The 20,752-nt window shown below is 35.7% G+C and overlaps 1 protein-coding gene across 1 annotated transcript in view; it reads right to left on the minus strand.

The window, feature by feature from the left end:
* DDX60 (DExD/H-box helicase 60) overlaps positions 1-20,752 on the minus strand; it is a 114,061-nt gene that overhangs the window by 12,735 nt on the left and 80,574 nt on the right. The window contains exons 29-33 of the mRNA XM_032148879.2: positions 18,769-18,873; positions 17,001-17,201; positions 8,213-8,317; positions 7,807-7,948; positions 6,775-6,896 (exon numbers count right to left, since the gene is read on the minus strand). Of these exons, the coding sequence (XP_032004770.1) occupies positions 6,775-6,896; positions 7,807-7,948; positions 8,213-8,317; positions 17,001-17,201; positions 18,769-18,873 (675 nt within the window). The remainder of the gene's footprint in view (positions 1-6,774; positions 6,897-7,806; positions 7,949-8,212; positions 8,318-17,000; positions 17,202-18,768; positions 18,874-20,752) is intronic.

Below are 20,752 nucleotides of genomic sequence, written 5' to 3' on the forward strand. Positions count from 1 at the left end.
GCAGGGGGGTAAACAGGGAGTGCAGATAAAAGCACAGAGACTGCAGCAAGTGGGGAGGTGTGAAACCCAAGAGCCCTGCTTGCTTTCTCAGTGGGGAGGCTTGTAGCCTGGGGAAAGTTTTGAGCCTTGCTCACAGATTGCCTGGAAATAAATTCAGTGCTATTGGGGAGTGGGGGACAGCACTACAAGAACTGCTGAAAGGAGCTCTAAATCTTGAAACAAATCCCTGAAAGACACCAAAATAGAACCTCCTTAAAGCATAAATCTCACAAGAACTATAAAATAATAGCACAATGGAAAAAGAAAAAACAAGGTATTCGGGCAACAACTAGCACGATAAATAGAATAGTGCCTCACATCTCAAAACTAAAATTGAATGTAAATGGCCTAAATGCTCCACTTAGAAGATTTGGAATAGCAAAATGGGTAAGAATTCACCAACCAAGTATCTGCTGTCTTTGAGAGACTCACCTAACACATAAGGACTCACATAAATTTAAGGGAAAGGGGTGGAGAAACATATTCCATGGAAATGGACACCAAAAGCAAGCAGGAGTAGCTATTTTTATATCAGACAAAACAGATTTAAAGCAAAAATGGTTTAAAAAGACAGACAGACACTATATAATGATAAAAGGACTACTCCAACAGGAAAACTTCACAATCCTAAATATATATACACCTAATACTGGAGCTCTCAAATTTATAAAACAATTACTAATATACCTAAGAAATGAGAAAGATAGCAACACAATAATAGTGGGGGACTTCAATACCCCATGACGACACCAGACAGGTCATAAAGACAGAAAGTCAACAAATAATGGACTTAGACTACACCCTAGGACAAATGGACTTAACAGATATTTACAGAACATTCTACCCAACAATTGAAGAATATAAATTCTATTCATCAGCACATGGAACGTTCTCCAAGAAAGACCATATGATAGGCAACAAAACAAGCCTCAATAAGTGATCTCAGATCACAGTGGAATAAAATTGGAAGTCAACTCCAGAAGAAATCCTCAAAACCATGCAAATACATGGAAATTAAATAACCTACTCCTGAATGATTATTGGGTCAACAATGAAATCAAGATAGAAACTTAAAAAGTCTTTGAATTGAACAGTATTAGTGAAACCTCTGGGACACAGCAAAAGTGGTGCTAAGAGAAAAGTTCATAGCATTAAATGCCTACATCAAAAAGTCTGAAAGAGCAAAAATAGAAAATCTAAGGCTACCCCTCAAGGAGCTAGAGAAACAAGAACAAACCAAACCCAAACCCAGAAGAAGAAAAGAAATAGCAAAGATCAGAGCAGAACTAAATGAAATTGAAACAAACAAACAAAACCAATACAAACGATAAATGAAACTAAAAGTTGGTTCTTTGAAAAAATAAACAACACTGATAAATAGACCATTAGTGAGATTAACTAAGAAAAGAAGAGAGATCCGAATAAGTTTCATCCAAAGAAATGAAACAGAAGATATTACAACCAATACCACAGAAGTATGAAAAAAATCATTCAAGGCTACTATGAATACCTTTACACACACAAACTGGAAAACATAGAGGAGATGGGTAAATTCCTGGAAATATACAAATCTCCTAGATTAAACCAAGAAGAAATAGAAACTCTGAACAGACAAATAACAAGCAATGAGATTGAAATGGTATTTATTTTTTAAATGTCAACAAAAAAAGTCCAAGACCATATGGATTCACGATTGAATTCTATCAGGCATTCAAAGAAGATTTGAGACCAAGCCTACTGACACTATTTCAAAAGACAGAGAAAGAGGAAATCCTCCCTAAATTGTTCTATGAAGCCAATATCATCTTAATGTCAAACCAGGAAACGACATAACAAAACAAAACAAAAAAAACTACAGACCAATATCTCGGATGAACATAGACGCAAAAGACCTCAATAAAATACTAGCAAACAGAATCCAACAGCAGATCAAAAAGATAATCTACCATGATCAAGTGAGTTTCATACTAGGGATGCTGGGATGGTTTATCATATGCAAGTGAATAAATGTAATATACTACATAAACAGATTTAAAAACAAAAATCACCTGATCATCTAAACAGATGCAGAAAAAGCATTTGACAAAATCCAGCATCTCTTTATGATTAAAACCCTCAGCAAAATTGGCATAGAAGGGACATAGCTTAAGGTAATAAAAGCCATCTAAGACAATCCCACAGTCAACATTATACTTTACAGGGAAAAGTTGAAAGCATTCTCCCTGAGAACTGGAATAAGAAAAAGATGCCCATTTTCACCACTCTCATTCAACATAGTACTAGAAGTCCTAACCAGAGCAATCAAACAAAAGAAATAAATAAAGGACATCCATATCAGTAAAGAGGAAGTCAAACTGTCACCATTTCCCAATGATATGACTGAATACCTAGAAAAGCCTAAAGACTCATCTAAAAAGCTCCTAGAACTGATAAATGAATTCAGTAAAGTTTCAGGATATAAAATTAATGTACACAAATCAGTAGCTCTGCCATACACCAACAGCAACCAAGCTGAGAATCAAATCAAGAACTCAGCCCCTTTTACAATAGCTGCAAATAATAAAATACTTAGAAATATGCCTAACCAGGAGGTGAAAGACCTCTGCAAGGAAAACTACAACACACTGCTGAAAGAAACAATAGATATCACGAGCAGATTGAAACACATATCATGTTCATGTATAGGTAGAATCAACTCTGTGAAAATGATGATACTGCCAAAAGCAATCTACAAATTCAATTCCCATCAAAATACCACCATCATTCTTCACAGAACTAGAAAAAACAATCTTAAAATTCATATGGAACCAAAGAAAAGCCCATATAGTCAAAGCAAAACTAAGCAAAAAGAACAAATCTGGAAGTATCATATTACCTGACTTCAAACTATACTATACGGTTATAGTCACCAAAACCACAAGGTCCTGGCATAAATATAGACACATAGACCAATGGAACAGAATAAAGAACAGAAATAAAGGCAAATATTTACAGCCAACTGATCTTTGGCAAAGCAAATGAAAACATAAAATGGGGAAAGGACACCCTATTCAACAAGTGGTGCTGGGATAATTGGCAAGCCACATGTAGCAGAATGAAACTGAATCCTTATCTCTCAGCTTATACAAAAATCAATTCAAGATGGATCAAAGTCTTAAATCTAAGACCTGAAAGCATAAAAATTCTGGAAGACAATATGGGAAAAACCCTTCTAGACATTGGCTTAGACAAAGGCTTCACGACCAAGAACCCAAAAGCAAATGCGACAAAAACAAAGATAAACAGATGGGACTTAATTAAACTAAAAGCTTCTGCACAGCAAAAGAAATAATCATCAGAATAAACAGACAGCCCACAGAGTGGGAGAAAATCACAAACAATGCATCCAACAAAGGACTAAATATTCAGAATCTACAAAGAACTCAACCAAATCAGCAACAAAAAAACAATCCCTTCAAAAAGTGAGCTAAGGACATGAATAGACAATTCTCAAAAGAAAATATATAAATGGCCAACAAACACATGAAAAAATGCTTAACATTACTAATTATCAGGGAAATGCAAATCAAAACCACGATACGACGCCACCTTACTCCTGTAAGGATGGCCATAATCAAAAAATCAAAAATAATAGATGTTAGCATGGATGTAGTGAAAAGGGAACACTTTTACAAAGCTGGTGGAAATGTAAACTAGTACAACCACCAGGGAAAACAGTGCGGAGATTCCTTAACAAACTAAAAGTAGATCTACCATTTGATCCAGCAATCCCACTACTGGGTACCCACCCAGAGGAAAATAAGTCTTTACACAAAAAAGATACTTGGACATGCATGTTTACAGCAGCACAATTTGCAATTAGAAAAATGTGGAACCAGCCTAAATGCCCATCAGTCAATGAGTGGATAAAGAAAATTTGGTACATATGTATTATGGAATACTACTCAGCCATAAATAGAAATGAAATAACAGCATTCACAAGCAACCTGGATGGAGTTGGAGACCATTATTCTAAGTGAAATAACTCAGGAATTGAAAACCAAAAATCAATTCTTCTCACTCATAAGTAAGAGCTAAGCTATGAGGACACAAAGTCATAAAAATGGTACAATGGACTTTGGGGACCCATAGGGAAAGGTGTGAGGGGTGAGGAATAAAAGACTACACATTGGGTGCAGTGTACACTGCTTGGGTGATGGGTGCACCAAAATCTCAGAAATCACTGCTAAAGAACTTATACATGTAACCAAACACCACCTGTTTCTCTAAAACCTATTGAAATAAAAAAAAAATACCAAAAAAATTCATATGTGGTCATCTGGAAAAGTATCTTTGATATAAGTATAAAAAAGCAATAGCATGTCTAATATGATTCTAGTTATGTAACACCAAGAGTTTATATATGTATATATCAATGATTGCATGTATTTGCCTGTAAAATATCTGAATCAACAACAAAATTTTGTTCCATTGTCCACTAGCTTCCATTATTTTGATTAAAAAGAGATCTATCATTCTCATTATTGCTTCTTAGAAGGAAATGTGTCACTTTATTTCTGTACTAGGTGATTTATGATTTTCTCTTTGTGCTTTTCAGCAGTTTTAGCTTAACGTTTTTCCACATTTATCCTCCCTGAAGTTGACTATGGTTTTAAAACTATGGTTATCTTTAATCAGCTTTGGAAAATTCCTAGCTATTATCTTTTTGAATACTCTTCGGCCATTTTTCTCCATCATTTTTTTTCTAGGACTCCCATTATATATACATTAAACTTTTTCCATGTGATTCATGTTTCTTATGCTGTCTGATTTTTTATTTTTTTTTATCTCTGTGCTATACTTTGGATGCTTTCTATTATGCTGTCAACTTACTGATCATGACTTCTGAAATGCATATTCTGATGATCAGATACTGTATTTTCAGTTCTAAAATGTCCATTTAGTTTTATACATTCTAATTATCTAGTAAAAATATCCATCTTTTTATAAATTTTGTCTCTCCTCCTAGTTTCTTGAACATATTAATCACACTTATAATCCTTATATGTTATTGCTAATGTCTGGATGATTTATGGATCTACAATTATCGACCTCTTTTCTTGCTGCTTATTGGTCATATGTTCATGCTTACTCACCATTTAAGGTTTTGTTTTGGTTTTGGTTTTGCACCAGAAATTGTTTTCAAAGGACTTTACAGGCTTTAGATGTTATCTTTCACCAGAGTGAATGCCCCCATTTTCGTGTTTGGCCAAGAGAGTGAAAGTATGATCACCTCAATACAAGTACAGAATGCAGTGGGTATTGTTTTACAGTTTTAGTAAGCCTCATTTATGCTTTGTCTCTCTTTCTAGGTCATGGATTTCTTAAGATTTTGAGAATAAGGCTAGTTAGTCTTAGTCTTCTCAAATCTAAAAGACTGCTTAAGATCCACCATTGTGCACATGTACCCTAAAACTTAAAGTATAACAATAATAAAATAAAATAAAAGATCCACCTTTTTCCTATAGCACTTCCTAACCTGCTTTTTAATTTTCCAGTCCTAGATGGCTTCGAAAATGTCTTGAGGGGGATACAAGCCTACCCATGAAGGCAGACCCAGATACTTTTCTCTAGTGAGTTTTTATTTAATATAATGGGACTTTAGGAACTATTATCTAATTTTTTCTTTTTCTTAGAGATGGGGCCTCCCTCTGTTCCCCAGGCTGGTCTCAAACTCCCGGGCTCAAGCAATCCTCCCACCTCTGCCTCCCAAAGTACTGGGATTACACGCTTGAGTCACCATGTCTGGCCTATTTTTTAAAGCTTTTTGGTGTAGTACCCCAACATTTCATGCAGATCTGTCTGTTATGCAGTAAAGTGTATTTTTATCATGATCTTCTTTTTTCAAAATAGAGATAGTGAATTTTCTATGTTAAATATAAATTTATTTAAACAGAACAATTAAATAATTGTTTCAAAAATGTTTGGGTGGTGAAAAGTGTAAAGATGATAGGTCAGTGACTAAAATTGTGTTCACTGCTCTAGAGGGCATTCTGTGAGAGCACAGATTTTTAATCCAGCATTGTGGGATTAGAAAATATATACGAATTCTTTTTGTTTGTTCCATAGCAACTTCTCACTAAGGTTATCTTGTATAAACCAGCATATCCCATTTTATTCTAGGGAAGTATAATAGTAATAGTATTTTATGTTGACTTGATGGTAGAGAATCATAACCAAATAAAATGTTGCATGTTATAAATAAAATTGAAAAAGTGTTTGTCTGTTTTTGGTCTCTGTGAGTCAAGTAATGATTTCTTAGATGACTATTCTAATATTTTCTCAGTGAAGACATTATAATTCACAACATATACTTCCCTTCCATAGTTCTACCTTAAGGTAAAAGGATCCTAAAAGAACAGTATATTCAGTGATACAGCTAGATGTTTCACTTAATGTATAATTAGCATATCTTTTCTTTAGTCACCTGATGTTATAATTTGATACAACCAAATGAAAAACATGACTAAAATGTTGATCCTGTTTTTTTCACAAAGACTTTAACTTTTTGGTAGATTTACAGAGGGAGACATCAATTACAGATTAAATATCACACTGATTACAAAAAGAACAAATTATTCTATAAAACAAATGAACTGCCCTTTGAATTAAAATTCTACAGCTGCTAAGTCATTTTAGGTAAGATCTATTTAGTGATTTTACATTACTAAATTTCATCAGAATCACACAGTTTACCTTTGATTGATAAAACTCGAAGTGTGCATCTTGGAACTTTGGTGGAAAATATCTTCTTCCAAAGAGATGTGCCAATACTAATACTAGCTTTTCCATAACATCTTGAGAAAAATGTTTGGAGCCTATATAAAACAAAGTGTCTTCTTGTAAATATGAAAGGGTATAATTCTATTTTTTCATGTTTAAATGGAATGTCATATTACATTTAATTTCATGGAAACTAAAAATTTATGACAAACATAGCAATAGAAGAATTACCATATATCTGCTAATAGTTTTTACCTGTGCCTTCTTTTTCATCCTTGCTACCTATACCCTAATTTAGATCCCAATGATCCCACAGAAATTGCCTTATTTCCTTACCTAGATTTTCCTCACTTTAGTCTATCTTAGTGATTTTAAGAACTACCATATAGATTTAGTGTTTAAATGTAAAAATCAAAGGATTTTAATCAAAAATGTATTAAATAAAATGTATTTAAAAATTTACTCAATATGGATAAAATTGTGCTATTTTTAGGGGAAAATATGATTCTAAATTACACTATTAATATAATATTAGCTATTTAGGTATACTATACAATAATATTCAAAGAAAATATGATTGGAAGAAAATATTCACAAACATTAATAGTGATTATCTGTGGATAGTGTAATTATGAGGATTTTTTATTTTTAACTTAATGCTTTCCTATATCCTTTTTCTATGATGCATATATATTATATTTAATTAGAAGAAAATATTGTCTAAAAAGTGTATATTATTTAATATGTTATTAATCCTGGAGGCAAGGAATCACTGAAGTTAATATTTTGGAGGTGTTGACATTGTAAATACATGTCATAAAACATGGCTATCATTTAATATATATTAGTAGGTATTTACTTTATCAATTGAAGGTCTATAAATTATCTACATATTAATTGTATTTTCTTTATTAAAAATATTCCTGAAGTGTTGGTTTTCTACAAATCTGTTGCTATTTTTGGACTCTCTCTTCTACATATATACATATAAAATCTCAAGCTTACCTTTTCTGGTTGGCTGACAGAGATCATGGAAAAGGCCATTTACAAGAAAACTGACAAAAACAAGATTAGAAGGTTCATGATAATGCAAATGTGATACAAGTCCAGCAAACCCCATAGGATTACCTTCTTGATCTAAATAGCCCTAAAGAACAAAAAACAATTTATTAGTTTGACTCAAGTCACCACATAATAAGTAACTTATTAAGTACCAGTTTAAAATAGTATTTAATGCCAATATAAGAAATATTTATAACTACTACTGGGCCCAACTTTTATAATTATACTATTTATAAATAATATCAATCATTGGATAGAACCTTCTAAAAGCTACAATTTGTTCAGCATGATAAGAAATCTAGATAGTAGTAATGCTATTTCCCCAAAACAGAAGTGCAGTAATGCATACCTCTTTCACCAGGAACTGCAAAGAAAACAGGAAGTAAAGTTTTAACATGTCCATGACTCTGGGTTGCTTGAAGGACAGCAATGAATGCTTTAGCACTGATAGCACCTTTAAAGAAAAGAGTATTTTTAGACACACAGTGTTAAGTGTTAACGAAATACATTTGAAAATGATAATAAATGATAGATCAATATCTATTACACCACACAGATATCAGAAATGTATCAGAAAAAATTTGATTTCATATTATTTTATAGTGTTACATGGCAACTTCTTTAACAAAATAGAGCACATAAACTGAATTGTCAGAAATGAAACGTATTGCCAAACAGTCTGATTATTAAAGCCATTCCAGTTCAAGAGTTTATAGCTTTTAAGTTGTTCCAGAAGTAAAAAGATATACTATCCCATGTTCTGCAGTATTATTACAAAAATAATGTAACTAGGTTGATTTCATCAATGTTATAAAATATTGCTTGTTTTCCAGAGTAAAACTGCATTAAAGTACATGTATCTTTCAACTTCCCACTAAAATGTCTATGAAATTCCAAAAAAAAGAAAAAAAAAAAAAAACCCCCAGCATCATCAAAATTGAAATTTAACTTGTCTTTAGGCCTGAGGGTTTATAGAACCTAGAAAGAATCTCTACTTACTATAAGGCTAATGGACTAGGAGGAGGAAGGGAAGGAAAAAAATGAAGGAAAGAAGGAAGGAAGGAAGGAAAGGAAATGAGGAAAGGAGAGAGGGAAAGAAGGAGAGAAAGGAAGATGAAGGGAAGAGAGAAAAAAGAAAGAAGAGAGAAAGGGAGAAAGAGTGGAAGGGTGGAAGAAGGGAGTGCACTTTCCATCTCCTTACTGTGGGATTATATTTTTGAGGGCACCATATCTGGCCTTTTTTGCAACCTCTTCTCTCTCATATGCCACATTTAGTCAGAGATGGCAATGGTCAGAAAACAGCATAGTAAAGGGTGAGGGTTTCATGGTAGTTCACTATAACCACAGAGATACAGACCTCATATTAAAGTCATACTAAGATTATAAGAATCCTGATAGCATTGCATACTATAGTTTATTGTGATTAATGTCATCCAGATAATCAATGTGTAATAAGACTAGCAGAAGTAGAACATGACCTTTCAGCCCAGAAAACTACATAGATGAAGATCTGCTAAACACTGATATTTGGGCCAAAAACTATTCATCCAGCTCAGCTCTGAAAGGGTATTTGATTAGCATTTAGGTGGATAGAGTGAAGCCAGAAGAAATTTCATACATCCTATTGCTTGGCAAACCATCAGATTTGGATAGATGTATCCAAAGTGATAAAATAGAAAAACCCACAACAGATCAATTATTCTTAAGAAAAATTGATCATCTTCCTAAAATTATGGTCATGCTGTAAATATTTATTGAATGTCTACATCAGAAAATCAGACAAACAAACATTATTGGCCTTGGAGTGCTTACATTCTAGTGGAAAATATAGAGAAAATACATAAAAACATGATAGAGATAGGAAGATAGAAAGATAGATGATAGGTAGATAGATGATTGATAGATGTAGATAGATAGATGGATAAAAGATAAATGATAGAATGATACATGATAGAATGGCAGGTAGATAGCAGATAGATGATAGAAGATAGGTAGATAGATAGATAGATAGATAGATAGATAGATAGATAGATAGATAGATAGAAGATAGATAGATAGATAGATAGATAGATAGATAGATAGATAGATAGAGATAGGTAGGTAGAGGTAGGTAGATGGATAGAAATATAGATGATAGACATAAAGAAAGATAGATCAATGTAGATAGATACATAGATAGATTTGATGCTATATAGGAACTGATGAGAACTCTAACTGAATAAGGAACATTGTCAATGCAGCAGACAGGGAAACATTTACGATTTAGAAGGCATAGTGAGGGTAGGCTTCACTATGTAATATTAGAGCAAAGAATTTAATGTGGTAAGAGAGTGAGGTCATGTATATGTCTCCGGGAAGATCTTAGAAGGAGAAGAAACAGCAAGAGCCATGGTCCTCAGACCGGAACATGCCTGGGGTGTTCATGAAGCGGGTAGCAGGCCATGTGGGAGAGAGGAAGAAGTGAGCTTTACAAGCTGGTAAGATATCATATTCTACAGGATCTCATAGACTGTGACAAGGACATCTTTTCCTCTAAAGAAAAGATCTGACATATGAAAATTGTTTTCTATATGCAGCAAAAAAAAAAGTTGTTTTGAAAAAATATTTGTATGCCCTCTCTCACCACTCTTATTCAATACAGTATTGAAAGTTCTGGCCAGGGCAATCAGGCAACAGAAAGAAATAAAGGATATTCAAAGAGGAAGAGAGGAACTCAAATTGTGTTTGTTTGCAGATGACATGATCCTATATCTAGAAAACCCCATTATCTCAACCCAAAAACTTCTGAAGCCGATAAGCAACTTCAGCAAAATCTCAGCATACAAAATCAATGTGCAAAAATCACAAGCATTTTACTATAAACCAACAACAGGCAAGCAGAGAGCCAAATCACAAATGAACTCCCCATCACAATTGCTACAAAGAGAATATAATACCTAGGAATACAGCTAATAAGGGAAGTGAAGGACCTTTTCAAGGAGAACTACAAACCACTGCTCAAGGTATCAGAGAGGACACAAACAAATGAAAAAACATTTCATGCTCATGGATAGAAAGAATCAATATTGTGAAAATGGCCATACTGCCCAGAGTAATTTATAGATTCAGTGCTATTCCCATTAAACTACCAGTGACATTCTACACAGAATTAGAAAAAAAAAACTATTTTAAAATTCATAGTGGAACCAAAAAAGAGCCCATACAGCCAAGACAATCCTAAGCAAAAAGAACAAACTGGAGGCATCATGCTACCCAACTTCTACCTTTAACACAAGGCTACAGTAACCAAAACAGCATGGTACTGGTACCAAAACAGACACATAGACCATTGGAACAGAATAGAGAACTCAGAAACAAGACCATACATTTACAACCATCTGATCTTCAACAGAAACAAGCAATGGGGAAAGGGTTTCCTATTTAATAAATGGTGATAGAAGACCTGGCTAGCCATGTGCAGAAAATGGAACTGGATCCTATCCTTACACCTTATACAAAAATTAACTCAAGGTGGATTAAAGACTTAAAGGTACACCCCAAAACTATAAAAATTCTAGAAGATAACCTAGGCAATACTATTCAGGACATCAGCATGGGCAATATTTCATAATTGATGTGGTTTGGCTGTGTACCCACCCAAATCTCATCTTGAATTGAAACTCCCACAATTCCCACATGTCATAGAAGGAACCCAGTGGGAGGTAACTGAATCATGGGGGCAGATCTTGCCCATGCAGTTCTCATAATAGTGAATAAGTCTCATGAAATCTGATGGTTTTAAAAAGAGGAATTCCCCTGCACAAGCTTGTTCTCTCTTTGCCTGCTGCCATCCATTGTAAGACATGACTTGCTCCTCCTTGCATTCTGCCACGATTATGAGACCTCCTTAGCCATGTGGAACTGTAAGTCCATTAAAATTCTTTCTTTTGTAAATTTCCCACTCTTGGGTATGTCTTTATCAGCAGCATGAAAACAGACTAATACAGTAAATTGGTACCAGTAGAGTGGGGTGCTGCTGAAAAGATACCTGAAAATGTGGAAGTGACTTTGGAATTGGGTACTAGGCAGAAATTGGAACAGTTTGGAGGGCTCAGAAGCAGACAGGAACATGTGGGAAAGTTTGGAACTCCCTACAGACTTCTTGAATGGCTTTGACCAAAATTCTGATAATGACATGGACAATGAAATTCAGACTGAGGTGGTCTCAGATGGAGATGAGGAACTTGTTGGGAACTGGAGCAAAGGCGACTTTTGTTATGTTTTAGCAAAAAGACGGGCAGCATTTTGCCTCCGCCTGAGAGATTTATGAAACTTCAAACTTGACAGAGATGATTTAGGGTATCTTGTAGAAGAAATTTCTAAGCAGCAAAGCATTCAAGAGGTGACATGGGTGCTGTTAAAGGCATTTAGTTTTATAAGTGAAACAGAGCATAAAAGTTCAGAAAATTTGCAGGCTGACAATGTGATAGAAATGAAAATCCCATTTTCTGAGGAGAAATTCAAGCTGGCTGCATGAATTTGCATAGGTAATAGGGAGCCAAACATTAATCACCAAGACAATGGGATGTCTCCAGGGCATGTCAGAGACCTTTGTGGCAGTCCCTTTCATCACAGGCCCAGAGATTTAGGAAAAAAAAAAAAAATGGTTTCCTGGGCCAGGCCCAGGGTTCGTCTGCTGTGTACAGTCTAGGGACCTGGTGCCTTGCATCCCAGCTGCTCCTGCTATGACTAAAAGGGGACAAGGTACAGCTCAGGCTATTGCTTCAGAGGGTGGAAGCCCCAAGCCTTGGCAGCTTACACGTGGTGTTGAGCATGAGAGTGCACAGAAGTCAAGAATTGAGGTATGGGAACCTGTGCCTCGATTTCGGGGGATGTATGGAACGGCCTGGATGTCCAGGCAGAAGTTTGCTGCAGGGACGGGGCTCTCATGGAGAACCTCTGCTAGGGCAGTGCAAAGGGAAAATATGGGGTTGGAGAACCCACACAGAGTCTCCTGGGGCACTGCCTATTGGAGCTGTGAGAAGAGGACTCCCACCCTCCAGACCCCAGAATGACACATCCACCGAACAGCTTGTGCTGTGTGCCCAGAAAAGCCACAGACACTCAATGCCAGCCTATGAAGGCAGCCAGGAGGGGCACTATACCCTACAAAGCCATAGAAGTGAAGCTGCCCAAGGCCATGGGAGACCACCTCTTGCATCAGTGTGACCTGGATGTGAGACATGGAGTCAAAGGATATCATTTTTGAGCTTTAAGATTTGACTTTCCCACTGGATTTTGGACTTGCATGGGGCCTGCGGTGCCTTTGATTTGGCAAATTTCTCCCATTTGGAATGGCTGTATGTACCCAATGCCTGTACCCCCACTGTATCTAGGAAGTAACTAACCTGCTTTTGATTTTACTGGCTCATAGGTAAAAGGGACTTGCCTTGTCTGAGATGAGACTTTGGACTGTGGAGTTTTGAGTTAATGCTGAAATGAGTTAAGACTCTGGGAGACTGTTGGAAAGGCATGATTGGTTTTGAAATGTGAGGATATGAGATTTGGGAGGGACCAGGAATGGAATTATATGATTTGGCTGTGTCTTCACCCAAATCCCATCTTGAATTGTAACTCCCACAATTCCCATGGGTTGTAAGAGGAAACTGGTGTGAGGTAATTGAAACATGGGGGCAGGTCTTTCACATGCTGTTCTCATGATAATGAATAAGTATTATGAGATGTGATGCTTTTAAAAAGAGGAGTTCCCTTGCACAAGCTCTCTCTCTCTTTGCCTGCTGCCATCCATTGTAAAACATGACTTGCTCCTCCTTGCCTTCTGCCATGATTGTGAGGCCTCCCCAACCATGTGGAACTGTAAGTCCATTAAACCTCTTTCTTCTGTAAATTGCCCAGTCTTGGGTATGTCTTTATCAGCAGCATGAACATGGAATAATACAATGATGAAAATGCCCAAAGCAATTGCAACGAAAGCAAACACTGATAAATGGGATCTAATTAAACTAAAGAGCTTCTGCACAGCAAAAGAAATGATCATCAGACAAAACAGACAACCTACAGAATGGGAGAAAATTACCCATCCAACAAATGTCTAATATCCAGAGTCTACAAGGAATTTAAACAAATTTATAAGAAAAAAAACGAACAACCCATTAAATAGTGGGCAAAGGACATGAATGGACACTTCTCAAAAAAAGACATACATGCAGCCAACATATGAAAGAAAACTCAACATCACCACTCATTAGAGAAACGCAAATCAAAACCACAATGAGATACCATCTCACACTAATCAGAATGGCAGTTATTAAAAAGTCAAGAAACAACAGATGCTGGTGAGGTTGCAGAGAAATAGGAATGCTTTTACATTGTTGCTGGGAGTGTAAATCAGTTCAACCACGTTGTGGAAGATAATGTGGAGATTCCTCAAAGAACTAGAGGTAGAAATACCATTTGACCCAGCAATTTGATGACTGGGTATATGCCCAAAGAAGTATAAATCATTCCATTATAAAGACATATGCATGCATATGTTCACTGCAACACTATTCACAATAGCAAAGACATGGAATCACCCCAAATGTCCATCAACGATAGACTGGATAAAGAAAGTGTGGTACATATACACCATGGAATACTATGCAGCTATAAAAAGGAATGAGATCATGTACTTTGTTGGGACATGGATGGAGCTGGAAGCCATCATCCTCAGAAAACAAATGCAGAAACAGAAAACCAAACACCACATGTTCTCACTTATAAGTGCAAGGTGAACTATGAGAACACATGGACTCAGGGAGGGGAACAACACATACCAGGGCCTGTTGGGGCAGGGAGAGGGAGAGCATCATTAAAAATAGCTAATGCATGCTAGGCTTAACACTTTGGTGATGGGTTGATAGGTGCAGCAAACCACCATGGCACATGTTTACATAACAAACCTGCACATCCTGCACATGTGCCTCAGAACTTAAAATAAGAAGATAGAAAAATATGAAAAATTATTTGTCATACTTAATGGGTATCAAATGATATGGCCTCTTTGAGACGAGGCACTACAGCCTATGGTACAGAGACAATATAAATTGACATTTAAAAAATACATTATTATGATATAAAAGAGTGATGGATGGAGTAGTAAAGAGTTTCAGGGGCCAGGTGCAGTGGCTCACACCTGTAATCCCAGTACTTTGTGAGGCTAATGTGGGTGGATCACAAGGTCAGGAGATCGAGACCATCCTGGCCAACATGGTGAAACCCCATCTCTACTAAAATACAAAAAATTAGCCAGGTGTGGTGGCGCACACCTGTAGTCCCAGCTACTCAGGAAGCTGAGGCAGGGGAACTGCTTGAACCTGGGAGGTGGAGGTTGCAGTGAACTGAGATCATGCCACCGCACTCCAGCCTGGGCTATAGAGTAAGACTCTATTTCAAAAAAAAAAAAAAAAAAAAAAAGAAAAGAAAAAAGAAAAAAAAAAGAATTTCAGAAAAGCAAAAGTCCAGTAGTAGCAGAATTAAAATCCACATTTGCATTATGAAGAGCCATAACTGACACTTCAGACCATCAGTGATATGGAAGATAAGTTTTATGTTTTCTCATAAAGAAAAAATAGCAATGAAGAAGAGAAAAGTGGGTTTCAATTTAAAAATCATAACTTTTCCTGAAAAAACAATGGAACAATTAACAGAAGCAAATAACAAAGATACAATTCAAGGAACTCTTCTTCATTGGAAAAATACCTGAGCATTGCATAACAATATGAACGTACTTAACACTACTGAACTGTACACTTAAAATGGTTAAGATGGTAAATTTTACATACATTTCACCACAATAAATAAAAACCTGAGCATGAAGATTGAAAGGTCTCATATAATAACTAAAACGTCAATTTTTAAAGGATCCATAAAATAGAAAATCCTAGGAAATAAAACATTTGAAATAGAATAAAGAAAAAGATTCATATAATTGCATAAACAGAAAAAAATATCAAGTTAACTGCAAGAGAACAGAAACCGCCATGGCTCCTCTATGTAAAACATTAAATGCCAGAAGGCAATGGAAACAATCTTAGTTTGATTTGATGAATGAAGATAATAATATTCTAAGAATGTTATGCCCACTTTTAAGACTCCCATATGTGAGAAGCTTACATGTAGGTCTTCTCAAATATGCAAAGCAAAGAAAATGAACCACCCTGATAACCATTTAAAAAAATAAGAAACCTTATTAGAAGATGTACTCCTCTTTATAGAGAGGTAAAAATGAAGAACTCAAGAATGGGGAAATTTTGGTCTTAAAAACGATATATGACTGCTCTGTAGGATCAGCCAACTCATCAAAAGAATCCTAGAAGAATCCTCACTTCAGAAAACAGTATCTGATTTAACTGGGCACGCTAATCACTATACAAAAACAGAAAGAACAGGTATCATTAACAATGCATCTCCATAAAGATGAGAATCAAATTACATAATTATGAATTTTAAGTCTGTCATTGAGGGATTGGATACAAAATTTTTATCTGGGCAACATACATCAGGACACGTCTACAACCATATTTTGAAGTTCAGTTACATACAACGATATCAGTGTTTAAAAATCAAATGCACACCCATGCCTAGAAAACTGGCTGAAAAAAAATGATAATGTGAGTGTCTTTGGGGAGTGGAACAAGGGCACTTTTTTCTTATTTCAACGTTCTACATTTCCCACGTATTCCTAAGTTTGAGTTACTTTTTTATGAAACACTTAAACTTTTTTGTTACAAAATCATAAAAATAAATCTTTTTTTCTTTCTAAATTGTAGAAAGGAATCTACTAATCGCCTAGAGCTTTTTAAATCCATAGCCAGCACTTAACTACTATAGGACACTGCTTTTCACACCTGAAAATATTAATCCTGGGTGATTTTCAGTGTCCATCCAGTCACAAATTCCATGTCTGATGGTGGAAACAAACAAAACTGTTATTCTCCCTAGCTACCGCCAATTCTATACGATTCAAGACACTACAGAACATTAAAAGACTGATGAAACTCAAGGGTGATTGCTACAGACTTATAAAAGAACAGCAGACCTGACTAGAGCCAGGCCATTGATGAAGACTGAACCTCAGACAGTGTCCAGCACGGTACCTTTGCCTTGGCATCCTCTGGGTCATCTCCCTTGGAAGCCAGCAGCATGAGTCGCAGGACCAGGGTTATGCTGAGAGGGAACTGCCCTCTCAGCTCAGGAACATTGGATTTTATGAGTTTTCCTATTTTGGGGAATGGAATATCAAAGAAATACACATCTCCCATCAGGTCTTGACCTCTTCTTCCAGCACGGCCAGACATCTGGAAAGAGAATAGAATTACAATGTAAAACTTCCCTAAATGCCTCTACTGCCATAGTGTAAGAATGAGCCCTTTACTCTGGTTTGGAGCATGGAAATTGTGCATATGTCTAACCATTAAGGAACGGACACTAACATGCAACTACAGAGTACTTAGGAAATTTGCCACGACTGAGATAGATCCAAAAACTGAGACATTTGTCATTATTATGTACGTATTTCATGCCATTAATTGCAGTAGGCATTTGTATAATATATATCAAAGAAATAATGATCTATTGAAGAAACAAAGAACACCGGCAAAACAGTGATGTCAAAATCACTTACAGTTGAACTCTAATATACCAATTTTCTCTCCCTGCCCATCTTCCCCATCTCTTATCCCTTTTCCACCCTCTCTCACACACAAGTGTGCTGAGTTACAAATCACAGAATAAAATATGGGCACAAACAGAATAAATACATGAGTGAAATAAAATTCAGAAATGCTACTTGTGAAAAAGCAAGTTATGAATAAACTCTTTACAGAGCTTATGTCAACTCTTATTTATTAAGTGCTTAGACTATGCTAAGGCACTGGGAATATAAGAGATGTGCCAATACTGAAACAACCATAAAGTTGAAGATCTAGAACTCAAACCCTGACATATAAATTCCCAAGTCCATCATCCCAAATATCAAACACCCTAGCTCCAGAGCCCAATGGAGAAGATTCCCAAAAATGAGTTAGAATAATTGATTCAGAGTATGGCAGCAGCAATAGAAATAAAAAGCAGGGGTTGGTAACATGCTGGGAAATGATATAAGAATGTTATATTGGGTAGGAACAAGGCCTATAAGGAGAATAAAAAGTGTTTAGAGATAAAGGGAGGGAAGCACGTTGATAAATACCTGAATGTGGGTGACATATCTAAATTTGATTCTGTGAGCAGAAATAGTTATCAAATGTCTCTGAGCAGGGAGGTCATATGAGGATAAACCACGTTGTCTGCAGGACATGGTAGAATAAGGAGAATGGAGAATCAGGGAAATTGTACTAATAATACAAGACTAAGAACGTATGATGAAAGATGGTGGATACAGAAATTGCAAAGCAAAAATCAAATACTGCTATAGGAAAGTAATGAAGTGGGCTTGGTAACAGATTTGGTGTCAGGAGTAAAGATGAGGTCAGCATTAAAGATAATTCTAGAGTGCAAAATCTTGTGCACAGCAAATGAATCAGTAAATGTTTATCAAGCACCTTTGATGTCTATCTTCCATACAAATCACTTATTTAATTCTTGCAAATGCTGTGGGAGAGTAATTATTACCCATATTTTGGAGCTAGAAAATGAGAATCAGGCAGTTTAGATATCTCATCCAAGGTCATACATCTGGTTAATCACACAATCTCAAATGCAGGTGCTTTCAACTACACCACAACTAAAACTGAAAGCCAGGCAAGGATAATTCACAGTTATGCTACTGTGAATTGTAGCATGTTTGTAAACTAAAGGTTCACATTTTTTACTATGCTATGGCCATATTTCAGCAATACAATAAGCAAGTTTATGCATATTGCATACCTGTCTATAATTCAACGCATCCAGATAGACTGAGTTTTGAGCAAAAACCACAGATTTACAAGGCATGTTGACACCTAAAGCAAGTGTTCCAGTAGCCGTCACCACCTTGAAAGAAAATAAAACAATTACTTCATAAAATAGCATTTTAATAGAATGTAAGTATTGCCCGTCATAAAGTTGCTAAAAAACTCTTTGAGCTTCAATTAAGTCTCAATGGGAAAGCTAGAGAAACTAGACACATTGGTACTCTTGCTATTTCACAAACACCACAAGTGCATTCCCAAATGCGCTGTTTGCTTTGCACAGAATATTCTTCCCCAAATATTCATTTGTCTGGCTTCTTCAGTGCCCACTCAAATGTCACAGAGGAATCTGTAGCTCACCACATCCAAAATAACCACCCCTACCATCATTATCTATCTGTCTCACATGATTTATCTTCATAGCATTAATGACTAACTCAATAACATTACTTGTTTGTTCATTTGTCTTATACCAGACTCCAGGCAAGATTCATTATTGTATCTGCAGCATCCATAAGAGTACCTGGCAACTGATAGGTGTTCAGTATTTTTTTTTTTTTTTTTGAGAAGGAGTTTCACTCTTGTCGCCCAAGCTGGAGTGCAATGGCACGATCTTGGCTCACTGCAACCTCCGCCTCCCAGGTTCAGGCGATTCTCCTGCCTCAACCTCCCAAGTAGCTGGGATTACAGGCACCCACCACTACATTCGGCTAATTTTTGTATTTTTAGTACAGACGGAGTTTCACCATGTTGGCTAGGCTGGTCTTGAACTCCCGACCTCAGTTGATCCACCCACCTTGGCCTCCCCAAATGCTGGGATTACAGGCGTGAGCCACTGCGCCCGGCCCAGTAAATATTTTTAAATGAATAACTAGAAAGAAAATTTTTTATGATAGGGCAATAATACTTTTACAAATCCACTTCTGGACAATTACCTATTTTGTCTACTAAAATTTGTTGAGATTATGCCTATGGAAAAAACATACCTCAGTAATTTAAAAAAGTTGTCTTTGCCCCCTGAATTGTCATAACTGACCAGAAAAGGAGAAGGACAAACTTAAAAGTTTACTTAGATAATCCTCTTTTCATATAATGCTGGGTATTTCTAATCATCTTCTCTTTCTTTTTATATTGATTGTCATACATGCGATGGTTAGTATTAATGTTTAAGTATACGGAGTGATTTTCTCTAATTATTCTGTAACTGGAATCTATATATCTGTGAAAATGCAACACATCATTTATTACCTGTTTTTCTCAAGTTTTTGATAAGAACAAAAATGTAGAAAATAATAATATATTTAGAAAATAACTAGAATAAATACCTTCTTAAAAAATGTTCCCTATAGCAAAGCTGTCACCATTTTCATAGTACCTTCTGTGGAGTGATCTAATTAACCTATTAGTAATTGATCAACTACTATTTAACAGGTACTATTTTAAACACAGAATACACTGATCAAAATAGGTGTGTCTCTCTTCTATCAGTTCATAAGCATGTAGAAAATATTGTATGTGGTTATTAGCCTTTAAAAGAAATACATAATTTGTTATTAGTTAAGAGAAAAGCATAGCAAAGTTGCTAATGCTACTTCTTATTTTTTTTTCAGGTAATAGGATTGTTAACTATGATGTCAGATTTTCCTCAACATTTAGTTTAAAAGATGCTACCTGGAGTAGCAGAAACAATCTCAATCTCTTTGTCTTTCTTCCTCTCTCTCTTTTGTGAATGTAATATATGTCATACAAAATTTAATGTGAATAATTTTTAAAAGTCAGTCTATTTTTGAATATTACTAAAGATCCAAATTTACAAGCAAACTATATAAAGCTCCTTCATGAATTTATCCAGAAAATCCCTGTGCACTGTCATGGGACACACTACACAAAACATAGCAAGAGTGCAGTTTGAAAGTTATTTTAGTATTCCTTTTGTTCATTATCACTGATAGGAGAGAGAA

Source organism: Hylobates moloch, unplaced genomic scaffold (assembly GCF_009828535.3).
Source record: "Hylobates moloch isolate HMO894 unplaced genomic scaffold, HMol_V3 SCAFFOLD_3, whole genome shotgun sequence".
Classification (NCBI taxonomy): Eukaryota; Metazoa; Chordata; class Mammalia; order Primates; family Hylobatidae; genus Hylobates; species Hylobates moloch.